The sequence below is a fragment of the Daldinia decipiens genome (assembly GCF_022478715.1).
Source record: "Daldinia decipiens strain CBS 113046 unplaced genomic scaffold F4813scaffold_21, whole genome shotgun sequence".
NCBI lineage: Eukaryota > Fungi > Ascomycota > Sordariomycetes > Xylariales > Hypoxylaceae > Daldinia > Daldinia decipiens.
Genome location: NW_026054564.1, coordinates 183,032 through 197,824, shown reverse-complemented (window position 1 = coordinate 197,824; position 14,793 = coordinate 183,032). Strand labels below are relative to the sequence as shown.

The 14,793-nt window shown below is 47.7% G+C and overlaps 4 protein-coding genes across 4 annotated transcripts; 1 reads left to right on the top strand and 3 right to left on the bottom strand.

Annotated features, from left to right (window-relative positions):
* Positions 1–276: 276 nt before the first annotated feature.
* Positions 277–2,383, bottom strand: F4813DRAFT_362808 (uncharacterized protein). The gene is made up of 4 exons (XM_049243655.1): positions 2,320–2,383; positions 1,540–2,257; positions 953–1,256; positions 277–886 (listed from the first exon to the last, which is right to left on the bottom strand). Exons 2-4 carry the CDS (start codon positions 1,645–1,647, stop codon positions 492–494), a joined length of 807 nt encoding a protein of 268 aa, XP_049098644.1. The 5' UTR covers positions 1,648–2,257; positions 2,320–2,383; the 3' UTR covers positions 277–491.
* Positions 2,384–4,146: 1,763 nt separating this feature from the next.
* On the top strand, positions 4,147–6,456 carry F4813DRAFT_390386 (glycosyltransferase family 8 protein; the record flags this gene model as incomplete). Its single annotated transcript, XM_049247010.1, has 7 exons — positions 4,147–4,188; positions 4,253–4,280; positions 4,334–4,440; positions 4,500–5,084; positions 5,138–5,274; positions 5,334–6,045; positions 6,121–6,456. The coding sequence occupies 7 exons, from the start codon at positions 4,147–4,149 to the stop codon at positions 6,454–6,456; spliced, it is 1,947 nt and encodes a 648-aa protein (XP_049098643.1).
* A 1,378-nt stretch (positions 6,457–7,834) lies between these two features.
* Positions 7,835–9,286, bottom strand: F4813DRAFT_120613 (uncharacterized protein). Its single transcript, XM_049238597.1, has one exon. The coding sequence runs from the start codon at positions 8,956–8,958 to the stop codon at positions 8,053–8,055; it is 906 nt and encodes a 301-aa protein (XP_049098642.1). The 5' UTR covers positions 8,959–9,286; the 3' UTR covers positions 7,835–8,052.
* A 1,677-nt stretch (positions 9,287–10,963) lies between these two features.
* Positions 10,964–14,084, bottom strand: F4813DRAFT_362794 (uncharacterized protein). Its single transcript, XM_049243654.1, has 3 exons — positions 13,656–14,084; positions 12,981–13,576; positions 10,964–12,727 (listed from the first exon to the last, which is right to left on the bottom strand). Exons 2-3 carry the CDS (start codon positions 13,492–13,494, stop codon positions 11,394–11,396), a joined length of 1,848 nt encoding a protein of 615 aa, XP_049098641.1. The 5' UTR covers positions 13,495–13,576; positions 13,656–14,084; the 3' UTR covers positions 10,964–11,393.
* Positions 14,085–14,793: the final 709 nt, after the last annotated feature.

Sequence of the window (14,793 nt, the reverse complement as noted above, 5' to 3'; positions counted from 1 at the left end):
ACTCGCGATACTTGATAGTAGATAGAGGTCACTTAATAAGTAATACGAGGAGGAGGCTAAGTTACCAATTTCTACCCTATAGGAATTCATTTTCCCTACCTTAATATAATAGGTCCTTCCGACCAAGATAAATTGCGTTCATGTAACCTGCTCGCAGACACGTCATCATCAATAAATGTAGTTCCAAGCCAATCAAGGTGTATCAGTTGATAGCCTCCCTCGTTGTACCAAGATATAAGATCAGTCATCGTAACGTAAGATCATATATCCAAAGGATTTTCGCCCAGTGAAAACTTATTTATTTGAAAGTCTAATTGCGCTACTCAGGAGGTATCTTATTGCCCTCACTACCATGAGAAATTTCTCAGAGCTCGCTTTTCCCACGCCCTATCCGCGCCGAAATATAACAAAACCGTAGATGTAGGGCAACAAGATTAAGTGTGTTGGCGGGTGTGGTTTAGGCAGCCAAACAGATTTGAGCAATCTAAGAACTAGAATCTCATCGGTGCCAATTCTTTCTTACGGCCCGGTCTTCCTGGTATCATTTCCCTATGTCTGCCACAGTCATATCCCCTCAGTACTGCAGTGTTGTCCTGGAAGGCTTCAATACGAATGTGAGCATACACGCCCCGTATTCTGCTCGATAGAGGTAGCCAATGTGACTGGCTATAATACGGGAAGCATAATTTGACTAGCTGTGGTCCCGTTGTAGTAAATTTCTTCAGGTTCATAAACTCCCCTTTGATGATGGGACACAAATCGAGCCACAGTGGACAATTATCGCGACAGGCAAAGACGAAAATGATAGAGGTCACATTGGACATGGTCGATCGCCGCAGACTCCACAGGAAGAAGTTCGTAGGGCAGAATGGTGCCATATAAGGCACTCCATAACACCCACATTGTCAGTATTCAATCTGGGCTTTGCTTTGTATGAACTTAGGGCACGTACAGACTACGAGGAATTTATTTTTCCTGTAAACGATAGGAGTTGCCTCTGAATTTACCTGCTTGCAGGTACGTAGCAACTCTACATGTGGCTTTCGGTGGGGGAGGCGGCGAAGCTCACACGTAGGCAGTTGTGGGCGGTACCAATAAATCTGACGACGTCCTGAAGATATTATGATATCATCCGGAGAGCATAAAAGATACTCGTATATCTCTAGACGTAACTCAAACGGGAGTTCGAGGAATGGGAAGTTGGCCCCTGAGCTACCTGTATCGTCATCGTTGATGTGTGCAGTAGAATGACTGACCTGATAGAGAAGGTATACTCATTAGTTTCATTATATTATATCGTAAAGATAGCACGTCGTTAGAAGGAAGCGTAATGAGTATAGACGCAAGCAGTTAATGTATATGAGCATATTATTAGTTATATGGTATATTGCCGAATACCCTAGTACGTGATCTGGGGAGATGAAGAGCCATGGGGTCGGGTTGTAGTAACGCACTCGCGTGCCTATATGATATAGCCTCGACGATCACATATATTCTAATGATATCAAGTCCCATGGAATGGAAATGCAGTGTGCTTACTGCGGATCTCTCACTAGCATCGCTACATTGACTGTTTTCCGTGGTCACCGCTAGAGAAGGGCGAGTAACCTTCTTATGAGGATCTCTCTTGTTTCCTGTTCGTAACATGAAGTTTTCGAGTCCGGTCCGGCCCGCCGATAGGGAATAGAGGAATAAGAAAGATCCACACTTCCCGGCGGCCCAACTAGTCTGCTAGTGTGGTGTATGGTGTATAATGAACAACAGATGGATAATGGATGATTAATGTTTGGAGAAGCTTCTGAATTCGAATAGCCGCGATGCCTTAAAAATTTCCACGATATTTCTGACCTGTAAGAGATGTGTGCGTTATCGAATAATTTGAAGTTGGGCAGTTTTCCGTTGATACTTGGGTATGTTAGGCTGATGTTGGATGGTCCAGCAACGAGAACTGCATAGTGTATGTGTAAAGAAATATGGAGTTGTGGAGTTGTGGAGTTGTAAAACCCAGGCCATTCGGAATCCATACATGTATGTCCATAGGAGCATTGAAGATCTATGTATGTAGGTAGTATGGATACGTGCACGTAACTAGTGCACATGCAACATTGAATATTAGAACATTGGAAGGCGGGGTGTGTGTGGCAATTTAGACTTTCCCTAGATTCCTCACCCATTTCTATCATTATTTATTTCAGAGAAAGGAAAGAGGCAGAGCTGTTTCCTATGTATGTAATCAGGGTTCTTTACATAGTCAAGTCTATGTATGTACATATTGATGTTAGTTAGTCAGGTTCTCCAAGATCGCTTTGTGGGGCTCACCAAGCTCAGCCCCTGATTCGCCACCAGATAGTTCTATTCAAGAAAAGTCAAGGTTATAAAGAAGTGTCGTCATTCTACATTACCTAATAATATGTATACACCAGCTGCTTATATAACTGTATATACATCGGGCCATGTGTGTTAAGCTGGATTATAACTCGGATGTATGCTACGTGTATCTCCGAGTTCGAATTGTCGGGATCGGCATGCAGAAACATGTACAGATCTTATGTGTGAAACAATACTTACATGTGCTTAGGTGGATGGCATATGTACGTCCTTGCTTAAGAGGAGTAGATTGGGTAGATTGGCAGATTGGTTGCACTAACTAACCTGAATCCTTACATGTAGTCCAAACCATAACGCGCACATTCTTCTTAACCAGCCACCCAAATACCTCAATGTTGAGATTTTTTTTATGTTTCCAAAAATTTGTTGATATTCTCCCTTCCTTCTCCTCGCTGATGGTTGGATGCAACTTATCTATCTATATGTATGCTGGGTGGCGCGCTTATTATGTTAAACTTGCTTGTTGTGCTCGTGGGTCCTGATCGTTGTTGACTGGTGTACGAAAAGGCAAAAAGATTCTAAAATTTGTTAGGATTCGTAGATATTTGTGGATACATGTGGTGTTGTGGATAATTGTTAATGTTGAAAAAGACGAGAACGTTCGAGACCTTCCCCAGCCATGAGGGCAGGGAGGGGACGTAAGCAAAAAACAAGTGCTCCCTCACCAACGGATTCGATCTTGTCTTGGTCGCCTCAAAGTTTGGCAAGTCCGAGACGAGAAACGATAGCAAATGGCAAAATTCACGATGTGGGCTAGTGGATAGCTTTCAGTTATCCAGTTATCCAGTTCCAAATCCCCAGGTCGTAGTGGACATAGATAGTGGATGTTGTGTGGAGCTACGGAGCTTTAGTAGGTACATACGTAGGCCTGTGTTCCGATGGCTCATGGGTGCTGATATGGTTCTTAGTGGGTCCGCAGTCCCTAAGGTTCCATCATTAAGGCTCCATTAGCGATAGTTACCGCCAGACGTCTTTCATCTTTCAACGGCTGTTGTATTTATCTTTCAACGGTACCTAACATATGCGAGTAGGTACATATGCGCATGCCCGCGTATTGCGTATTGCGTATTGCGTATTTCGTATTTCTCAAATCTTCAATCTTCAAACTTTTCTAGAACATACGACTCTTGATACCTATCAATTTCAGTTGGGAATCATAGCCTAGCATATTTGGACCAATCCTATCTCCAAACCATCAAACTAAATCTAGGTTGAAGCACATATGCCTAATATTGAATGCCTTAAACAATGCCTTAAACTATTCCAGACAAAAAACTAAGCTTGAGACCCAGATAAGTGCATCGCTGGACCAAGGACATGTAAGTAAATACATATAATCCACATAAATCCTTGTTCATCTTGTTGATGGAAGTAACGCTAGCGTTGCATTTGCATATCGAACACGGTCCATTTTGATGATCTCCTCCTCAACCTTGTCTCTTGGAAGGCAAAGTTCAAAGAAGAAAAAAATACACTGCAGGGTTATTTGCAACCAACCGGCTAGACCAGCCATCCCTCTTCATCGCCATAGATAAAAACAACTTGGCTTGCTACAACTATTATTTACAATTTCTTCTAGTTAAACCTAACTTCTTCACTGCTTCTCATCTAGCTGCCATAGTCTATTTTATAAGCAGACAGCTTGACGACTTTTAAGCTCCAATATACGTCCTCAAGCGTCAATATTCTTCGCATATCTACCTACCCCTCTCGACCATCTTTTTTTCGGCGTGACTTGACCGCCACTTCTTGCACGAAATGGCTACGCAAGATGGACCGCAGGAGGATGTGTACGCTACAGTTAGTGAATCCCGAATACATTCATGGAGAGTATGAACAATAGCTAATACACGTTCGCATATAGCTTCTTCTAAGCGACACATATTTACCTGGTATGTTTTACGACTCCAATCGTCTTGTGATCGATTCACTAATCTCCCTCAAGGTGCTTTGGTGCTTGCGCACTCCCTACGAGATGCTGGTACAACCAAGAAGCTGGCCGCCCTGGTCACTACGGATACCGTAGCGCCCGAAATCATAACAGAGCTCCAGGTATGTGTTTACTGCTTCACAAACACCTAATTGCTATAGCCGACTAATTTATTGAATAGACCGTCTACGACTATATCATTCCGGTTGACACAATACGCAATACCCAAACGGCAAATCTTCACCTGATGAACCGAGCCGACTTGCACTCTGCCTTTACCAAGATCAACTTGTGGAAGCAGACCCAATTCCGAAAGATCGTGTATATCGATGCTGATGTCGTTGCCTACCGAGCTCCGGACGAGCTCTTTGCGTTGGATCACCCATTCTCCGCGGCTCCCGATATTGGCTGGCCGGATCTCTTCAACACTGGTGTCATGGCTCTAACTCCTAACCTGGGCGACTACCATGCCATGTTGGCAATGGCCGAGAGGAGCATCTCCTTCGACGGCGCCGACCAGGGTCTTATCAACATGCACTTCAAGAACAACCACAACCGCCTCAGCTTCGCCTACAATGTCACCCCGTCAGGCCACTACCAGTATGTCCCTGCTTATCGCCATTTCCAATCTGGCATTAGCATGGTTCATTTCATCGGCGCCGACAAGCCGTGGTTCAGAGGGAGAGGCGCCAGCACTGGAAGTTCGCCCTATGACGAAATGTCTGGGAGATGGTGGGCTGTTTATGACCGACATTACCGTGGATCTGTACGTTCCTATTAACCCTTCCGTATGTTAGATCTTCAGCTTACCATATCTAGACCACATCGGAGCTCGTGCAATTCCTTACCAAGGGAGAATACCAATCCAACGGTACCACTAAAAATGCGTACATCCAGGGGCATAGGCAAAACGGGAATTCATTCCACTCTAGCACGTCAAGCTGGGACGCTCAGAGGTTTGTTACCAAACCCCGTTACCTATTGTTAGAATACTAAAGAACTAACTTGAAAATAGACATGCTCCCCCACAAAATTCCCGACCGGAAGCTATGAACTTCCCCTCTACTGTATATCATATGTCTCAAGATACTACTCAGTGGGTCGCACCAAAGTGGTATGAACCTCCTAGGGAGCCTGGTGCGCCCCCTATGAAACATATATTCCCTTGGGAGACTCAACGAACAGCGCCTTCTCGCGTGTTCGCCGAAGATTATCCCCAGGAACCCGAAGAGGAGGAGGAACCTGAAGAAGAAGAAGAGGAGGAGTTCGAAGAGGAACATCTGTCTAGTGGCGCACAAACACCTACGGGTGGACCATGGAACGCGCCTTCTGTTACAGATGCATCCACGGATGACCAGAGGAGCGAGCTGGTCACACCGACCACGCCAACTATTCATATCACACCTGCCACTTGGACCTCGTTTACGATGACCAATGCCTGGGACGATGTACCTGAAATTGAACGCTATGTTGATAAGATACAAAGGCACAAGCAAAAGCCGAGCCTCAAATCTCCTCCTAGCGCGGTATTGTTCCAGGATAATGCTCAACAGCCTGAGATTACTCGTCGCAGGCGAGGAAGCAAGGTTACCGACTTCCCCAGCGAAGCTGAGCGTCCTAGCTTGCCAGTCACTCCAGCGCCCATCCGCGGACAGAAATCATGGGATAGCGATAATGACAACCCGATGCTCCCGGCCGCACACGGTGTGCCGGCGCAGTCTGAATGGGTATGTGAGCATGGGACTCGGTGGACCCCTGAGGCTTGCCTCTGTGATATAACTAACATACTACGCTCTAAAAAGGACCCTGCAGCCAAGCTACAGGAGTTGTCTGAGTGGCATAACTCACTACTGCAAAAACTTGGTGATGGCAAAGACAGTAGTGAATTACATTCTGCTCACGCTACTCACGCCGCGCAACCGGCCACGCTCGTGAGCCCGCAGCCAGTGAAGGCTGGTGCCAATTCGAGTGCAATTCATAGCCTCGAGTCTAACTTGGAAGCGTTACCTCGAATCATTACGACCGGAAATCGTAATTCGAGAGGCGTAACACCCATACCGGCGCCTAGCTACTCGGGTCCTGGCCCCGCGTTCGAGAAGGGCGAGAATATGCCGCTAGAGTTATCGGCCGGGCAGTAGTCCACAACATATCACATCAAGCCCACCACAAGCCTAATAGGGCCCTTCCTCTTTGGGGCTAATATGCTCAGCGTAGAGGTCAGACGAGGCTCGTCTAGCAGCTAGGGAAGGCTACAGATATTCCCGATGAGTTGGAGGATAAAGGGGGCGAATGGACTGTTCGGCGTTTGGTACACGATATAAGGAGGAAAAAAACAAAATGACGGCATGATGGATGGATGAACGACCTGCTAACGAAGGTCTAATCACTCGGGATATTGGTTAGTATCCCTTACGCAGTATACCTTTTTCTTCTTCTTGTTTTTCGTTTCTACTTGGATACCAGACCAGCATCAAGCACGCAGGATCGCACGTGGCATTTACCCACGACAGCTTTTCCATGATCTCCCGTTGGAGGTTGCTATCTTTATTTGGTCTAAGAATTTTTTTTCTCCATTATATATGAATTCTTTATCCCGACCAGGGTGCTACTACAGCTGCCTTCGTGTCAACACTACACAAAAAAAAGGATACCTTATCTTGTTGCACATATGGATATTGTAATAGCACATCTATTACATATCTATATAGTCGCATCTACGGCATATGAATGAGGAGCGAGCATCTTATCTTAGCATAGCTAGCTTATCTATATATTGAGTTATCTTCATCATTAGATAGTTGACCTAGAGGATTGATTACATTAATGAATAGAACTTCTGGAGATGGGATGACGGGTATGATATACATAGACACAAACAAGTACGTACATATCAAAGTATATATAAAGTATATGATACATATTAGATTTATCCTACTGAAGGGAATGTATATGTCTTAAGTGGTATTGATAGACAAGATGTTTTTGGGCGTTTTCTATAGCGTGTAAGTTCAGACTAGGATCGCCGAGTGCAAGAGAAGTGATAATCGATAAAGTTTGTGCTGTCGGTAATACTAGCGACTTGGATCCACGGAATGCGGACTACACTTTTCACAGGTACATGATTTAGGCTTCTGCGAATTAGCAGGTGCTTGATTAAACTAGATATCAATTTCGGTTACTATTACTTCGGCCGAGTCTTGCTGTTGTGGCTTCTGGTTGATCATAAACCTGCGATGACTGGTTCGACTCGAGAAATAGAGCCGGAGCTCATCCATCGAACAATTTTAAATGTGTTCTAGTATTTAGAGGAATAGGTATATGATTGGGGTCTTTGCTACAAATAATAAACTTGCGTAGGCTACTTACATTCTTTCTTGGTAGGCATCTATCTCAAGTAATTTCTAGATTATAAAAGTCGCGTCTTTTGTGTTTGATATAGCTAGGTAGGTAGGTAGCTATGATAGAGCAAGGTCCTAGATCGTCTTGCTACTCAATAGCTAGCTTAGTACCGCCCGGGAGATCCTAGTTCCATGTCCATTGCTATACATAGACCGGGCTTATAGTCACATGGTCGCAATTCCTTATGCGTTAGCCAGGTGAACGACGGACAGCATCACCTTACCGTATATCCGTGTGAATCCCGGAGATCTAGAGTATAGAGCCCCTGAGCCAATAACCAAGAGCTCACGACTTAGGGACCTAGGTTCTAGAGCCTAGTGGACGTCCGAAATATTTTACCCTTCAACCGTCGACGCCCTCCGCCGCAGTACACCGACGACTAGCCACCGCTTCCGTATACTGATGTCCTCTTGGCCGCGGTCCCAAACCCACTCGCGCTCAACGCCGTCGCAGTCGCGCTCCCATATACTCTCAACCTCAAGTCCGACAGCCGCAAGGGCGTCGTCCTCGAAGAAACCGCGCATCTTGGCGCGCCCCGTATGAAACCCAGCAACAACCCAGGCTCTGGCGTCCGGGGAGTCTTTGAGGAACCATGCAATGGACTTGTGCAGGTTGGCGTGCTGCCATGGCATCCACAAGCAGTCGCATACGAAGACACGGTCGAACCGACCCCGATGTTCTGCTGCGAAAGGCGTATCCAACTCACCCCATGAATGACCCTCGACTGTCAGCGGTGCAAGGGAGCTGCCGGGCGAGTTCTCGGTCTTGGCATTAGCCACGACGTTCTTACGCAGAGTATCTAAGACAGTTTCGGAGGGGTAATCCGTTACGACCACGCCCTTAGCCCCGAGCAGAGCAGCCATTAGGCTAGGCAGCGCGGTACCGGCGCCGAGCTCAAGTGTCTCAAGGGTAGCGACATCGAAGGCGGCGGGCTGGAGCCGGCGCAAACCGACGTCGAGGGGCAAGCCAAGGGTGCCGGCCTCAACGAGCTCGGCAAGCAGCAGACTCGCGTTCCACAGGTAGTGGCTAAAGAGCTTGCGATCGGCCTCCCGGTCCGGGTCCGCGAGGGCGATGTGCAGGGGCTTGGGTAGATGCGGCGACGTGTAGAGTAGCGAGTGCTCCGCGTCGCCGTGCTGGTTCGTCACGTCATCCGGGAAGATGATGCCCAAGGAAGAACTGAGGTAGTCCTCGGGGTCTTCAGATGGAGGACCGTGAAGGGAGATGCGGCTCGTGAGGGCCATCCTGCTCGGCCGAGTAACTTGAGGCTCAAGTGCAGGGGGTGATTTTGTGCTGGGGTGCTAGAGAACTTTTTTTCCCTTTTGTTCTCTGCACCCAAGCGCGTGTGATCAAGAGTTGGGCGCAGAAGCGAAACCGAGAATGCTGGTGTTTTGGGTCTGTCCACCCCCGGTACCTAAGGTAAGTACACTAAGTACATGGCAGCATGGTTATCTCTCTGATAAGGTTAGGTACCTAGATACTTACTAGGGAGAGACGGAGCTATTCCGTTGCGAATCTTGCCGGGCGGAAAGTGACACCGTTTAGTGCATGTATTTAATGCTGTACGGGGTGTGTGCGCCACACCCCCGCGATATTAAAATAGAACAGAGGAACAAGCAAATGTGTATCATACCTACACTGGCGTGAGGTACCTAATGCACGTATGCACATATGTACATGGATATAATATATAATATACGGAGAAGGGAAAATAAGAAAAAAGCAACAAGATGGATATTGGGATGTATTGACACAATACCAATGTATGGTATGCAGTGTTACAGTGTTGAAATGACATCACATTAACCTCGCTATTACCGTAATTTGTGTATGGCGTCTAGAAGAGCCCACGGCCATGGCCACGGCCACGGCCACGAGAATGCAGAGAAATATGCGCTCATCAACGCCCATCTGCGTGGGTACCTATATGTGCGTCTACGGCGCTGCCGGTGGCATTTACATACAGTGAGTGTATTCCGTACCTGTGTATCGAGAGTGGTGATATGATGCCCGATGATGATGTTGGATTGATGGGGCCGTGGCCGTGGTCGTGTTTTGGATTGAATTTTTTACGGAGCACAATTGGGAACTTGTACATAGTGGGGAAAGAGCTTATCTATCCGGCTCGGTTCGTGTAGCGCTTGTTTCTAGCCTTACCGTTGCTTACCTTAGGTACCTTAGGTAGGTGGGTAGGTAGGTGGGTGGGTATAATGCGATACCCGCTGCTAAACAAATGTGCAGTTACGTTATGCTTTTCCAGCGTCCAGCAGCCATTGCCCTGCTGCAAATAAGCAAAAGCTACGCCCCTACACCGCTTGTAAAAAGACCCCAACCTTCCTGATTCAGGCAGCCAGTACGGAAGGGTACAGTAGGCTAACGTTAATTTTATACCCTTTTTCTCTTACATATACCCCGGCAATACACGTGGTATGCGGGAGCTGCGCCTCAGGTGCGCAAATGCACGAAACGGGCATCAAAAGCCACGGCCTAATCCGCGGAGGCCTCTACCGGGGCCGCGCTTGTGTTGCATCCGGGGGTTGTCAAGTCTAATGGGTGTGTGATGTATCGTAGGTGTATATACTATACTATACTGATACTGACATTCATTGACATCGATAACGGCAATGATACCTACTAGTCAGCATGACAGCAGCCGTTCCTCGTCCAATTGCGACGATGGAGATGATGGAGATGATGGAGGTGGACGGGTATGGTTCGTGGTATTGGCTATCCGTTCATCTCGCTGCCGGCCGCCATGGCTGCAACCGCAACCTTATGGGAAATGACATGTTCCGTTTCAGCTGCAAATATTCACTTATTGTACCAACCCTCCTGCGATTTCAGGCAATAGGAGGATTCATCCGGGAACCCTCGTTATTAGATGCCGTTGCCTTAGTTTTCCAATCAGATGAGCTAAACAGGCATTCACTGGATTTGGTTTATATTGCTCGCATGGACAAGATGGGATTTGGGTTTTGAAAAGATGCGTCGGGATTTGCGTGGTTAATATATTGAAGTATACCTACGTAGGGATTGGATCATGTATACCGTAGCCAAACCGTGTAAGTCGTGTAAGTCGTGTAAGTCGTGTAAGTCGTGTAAGTGGGAAATCTTGAGTAGCGTGTAGTTATTGGTTATTGGTTATTGTGTCATGTCTAGTATCAATATTGACATGACGACGTATTAATCCAAGTTATACACACTCTCACGTTCACGTTCATACAAGTCTAAGAATATAGTCAAGATAAGTAGTGCGAAAGCGAAGTGATTCTTTATTCAAGATCGAAGCCGACTCTTTGTTCGGCCTCCTCAGCGCTGTCGTGATAGAAATAGATAGGGTATCAGTACAGACCATCAAAACTAGGTACATAATGTATCAAAAGATAATAAAACATTTTTAGCAGCCGCTGAGCGACTGTCGGGAAGATATACTCCTTTCATGAGACATTTCTGCTTCTCCCCTTTCTATAGTTGGCCAGTGATAAACTTTCTCCCCGGCGGAGGATGAAGCCTCCCCCTAATAGGTTTTTGTATGCCATTAAGTATCCCCAACGTACAACAGACCTTGCGCCAATCATGCTTATCCCAATCTTCGTCTCGGTCGTCATGATGCTATGTATATTGATACAGTAGTGATTAGGGATGTAGGTGGATGTGATATATACGGGCGCGACTAGCTCTAATGGCTATACTCCATGCGCTTCATGTCGTCCTCGGTAGGATCATCCGAAATCCATATTCCCTTCTCCTCGTCTGTGGCGTTGAGGAAGGCGTTGGCTCGCTTCAGCGTCTGGACGTCGAGGTCTGTTACGTACGACTTTTCGTCGGAAAGCCTTAGGCGGATCTCGTGCTCTGTCGAAAGCATCATGTCGTCTTTAGCTAGTCGGCGGGGGCCGTCGAATACCGTCATGACCCGCTTCTTCATGGTCATCTGGCCCTTGTCAAAGCCCCACGAAGATGGGTATTCGCGTCGGTTCTTGCGGCTCTTGCTCTTGCCCGATAGCTGCACGCCGCCTCGCGAATGTGTCATGCCCCTTGACTTTTGAACACCGTTGGGCGGGTTCCCCTTCTTCCTCGTTGTAGGAGAGGTCAACTTCCTCGGCTTGTGTTCATCATCCCCGGCGTCGTCATCTTCAGCCATATCCTCATCCTCTTCATCATCGGAGTTGGGGACACTTTGTGTGGTGAGAGGCAGTTGGTTTTTCTCAAGCGTCTGGTGAACCTCCTCGTCATGTTCTACCTCGGCTAACCGCTTTGCGTTGATAGCCTCTGCGGGATCTTCTTGTTGGACGATGCGCAAGACACAGTCGTCCAAATGTTCATAGAAGTCCTGGGCGTTCTCAAACGTGGCCGAGCACGTCGAGCACTTGCCTGTGGCATCTGGCGCATAGCCAGTTAATTTCTTGCCGCTGTTCACCGAGGTTGCCGCCTTCTTTCTGCTGTTAGGGGCAGTCTGCTCGACGCCATGTACGGCGGTCAGATGCCGCTTGAAGACATCAGCCCGGTTGAAGGACTTCTCGGCGGCCGAGCCTGACCCGGGGCAAAATCCGCATACCATGGTACCCTTGTAGTGAGTCAAAGTATGTCGGTTCTTGTCATACTTCCGCGCGAAACCCTTGACGTGGTAGTCGCACGTTTGAATGGGGCACTTCTCTGGCCTCTCATTCTGGTGGGTTAACATGTGCGCCTTAAGGTCTTTAAAGACCTTCCCACAGTCTGGGTGCGGGCATCTTTGCTTCTTCTCCGATTCGTCGCTGTTGTACGCGTACTCGTGCGACCCGTGCGATTGGTAAGATGATAGAGACTGTCGCCTGGCCGGCGCAGCAGGAGGTGCTTGGAAAGGGCTGTATTGCTGAAAGGCGTGCATATAGGGAGATTGGCTGCCGTTGCGCATGGCTGGCGCAGGTGAAGCAGTACCAGAGAGAGCAGGAGAGTTAGGATAAGGGTTTTGAGGGGAGAAATTGTCGTACCCCTGCATCGGTGGGGCCATCGTTCCGCGTATTAGTGAAGGATCTGTAGAATAGGCTTCTTGGTCAGCGCATCGTGGTCTTCATAGTAAGTGTCATAGTAAGTGTGTGTTGTGTAATTCAATATTCAGTCAAAAGAAATCAACATATCCATCTCCCTCTCTATATTCGACTCCGAAACGACGGCGCCTGACGAAACCAACACTACCTCCTAAGCTCAATTCACATACAACGCTGAGAAAGCCCTACGGTTGGGGACAAATGAGAAACCATTAAAAATGAGACCCGCGCCAACTCACCAATAGCCTTATTGTCAACAAAAGCCATGTTGAATTCATCCATACCTGGATAGGTAGAGTATTCTGTTCCTGTGAAGTAGTTGCTGGAGTCGACAATCCCCGGGTTCACGCCGAGACCACCCTGCTGGTACTCGGGGAAGAAAGCTAATTGGCCGTGATTTGAGTTAGGCGACCCGACGGTTGAAGACGCCGTTTCTGAGGGAGCCGAGGCAGTTGAGAGGCTTGAGGCTGGAACTGGCATTTCGTAATCGTCTGGGAACATGCTGGGGGAAGCTCTGTTGTGGTTATTACTGTACATGAGGTGCGTTTCCGGGTACATGGAGCCGGCTTCGTATCCCGAAACTGGACGGTAGTCTTCCTGGACGCTCCGGGGAATGTTAAAAGCGCCTGGGCTCATGTGCATCTCCAGCGTCGGCGAAGTGTAGCCCGTCTGGGGGTGGGCTTCGGGGTAAAGCCTGAAATCATGCTCGTGTCGAGGGAACATATCGTAAGCTTGGTCGCCAACCATGGCCATTATAATAATTTTACGTTGTCGGCGATTCCGGGGACAGACTTGTGGTGAATTGTAAGAGGAAATCCCGGCCGGTATGCTCACGCTAACCGTCTCCCTCGCGTCAGTGTCTCGGTCGGGACACAGGATATGACTACAGTTTGTGCAGTGAAATAAAAGCTCACATTCGTCTGGAATTACACCATATCAAGACCCGACAAGATCTATATGGAACCGAGTATAGACTTGGTGAGCTGGTAGTGTGTCGTTCAAAAGGAGTGTCACTAAGACGGCCGGTGGAGTAATGAGATTTATATAAGTCGCAAAGCTTGGGCAATGGTCGAGGTGAGTTGTCGCGCCACACAAATTCGTGATGCCTTCTTCTTCCAATCCTATAGCTCTTCTAACATACGACCTCACACGGTGAGGCTATGGATGACGATGGCGATGGCGATGGCTTGGGAGGGATCCTCGTGTCGAACACGACAAGCACGGGTATGAACAGAGTCTATTATAGATATTGCTCTAAGCAGCCAGTAACCACGATGCTAAGATGGGAGGGTAGAGCGGGAGAGTTAAGTAGTCTAGCATAGTCCGAGGTCATAGAGATGGGGACAGCAGGAATCGGTAATGCTTTGGGGGCTTCTTATTCTATATACATACACACTTGCGCGCACAGCCGCGCTTTTCACTCAGGGTACGTAGATCTCCATGCTGCCCATTTGAGATGTGGGTTGATAGGGCAGAAGGGCAGAATCCGCGGCAGCGGTGAGAACAGGGATTACAAAAGTCGATCCAGAGCCTTACTTGGGTCATACCGTGTCAAACTCCAACTCATACTCGGTACATACGTACATCATTTTGACCCCCCATATGGTCACCTTGCTAGCGTCTCTTCCATTCTTAGGCGAGGCCGTCAGCAAGTAGCGTGGGTGAAGGACCTAGGTTAGGTGGGTACAATACAATTAGTATCCCGCCCGTCAATAATTCCAAGAGACGAATAATAAGTTAGCCCGTGGGGTTGTTTTGCTTTGAGGCGGCCCCCGTTATTGGTGTTATTGGTGTTATTGGTGTTATTGGTGTTATTGGTAGAGCATCACACACCTATGTTGTGCTAAGGCTAAGTACCAAGACCCAGTACATACAATACCTACCTCATGGTAGAGTACCAGAATACACTACACTACCTACGTAGGTTCTTTTTTACAAAGAGGTAGGGTGGGACGGGGGGGTAAGGGGGCTCCCCAATGGACCCCTGACACCCACGATTTACAAAGTACACGGCATAACCTGTCTGTCTTCCCATCTGTTGTTAATCGCTGT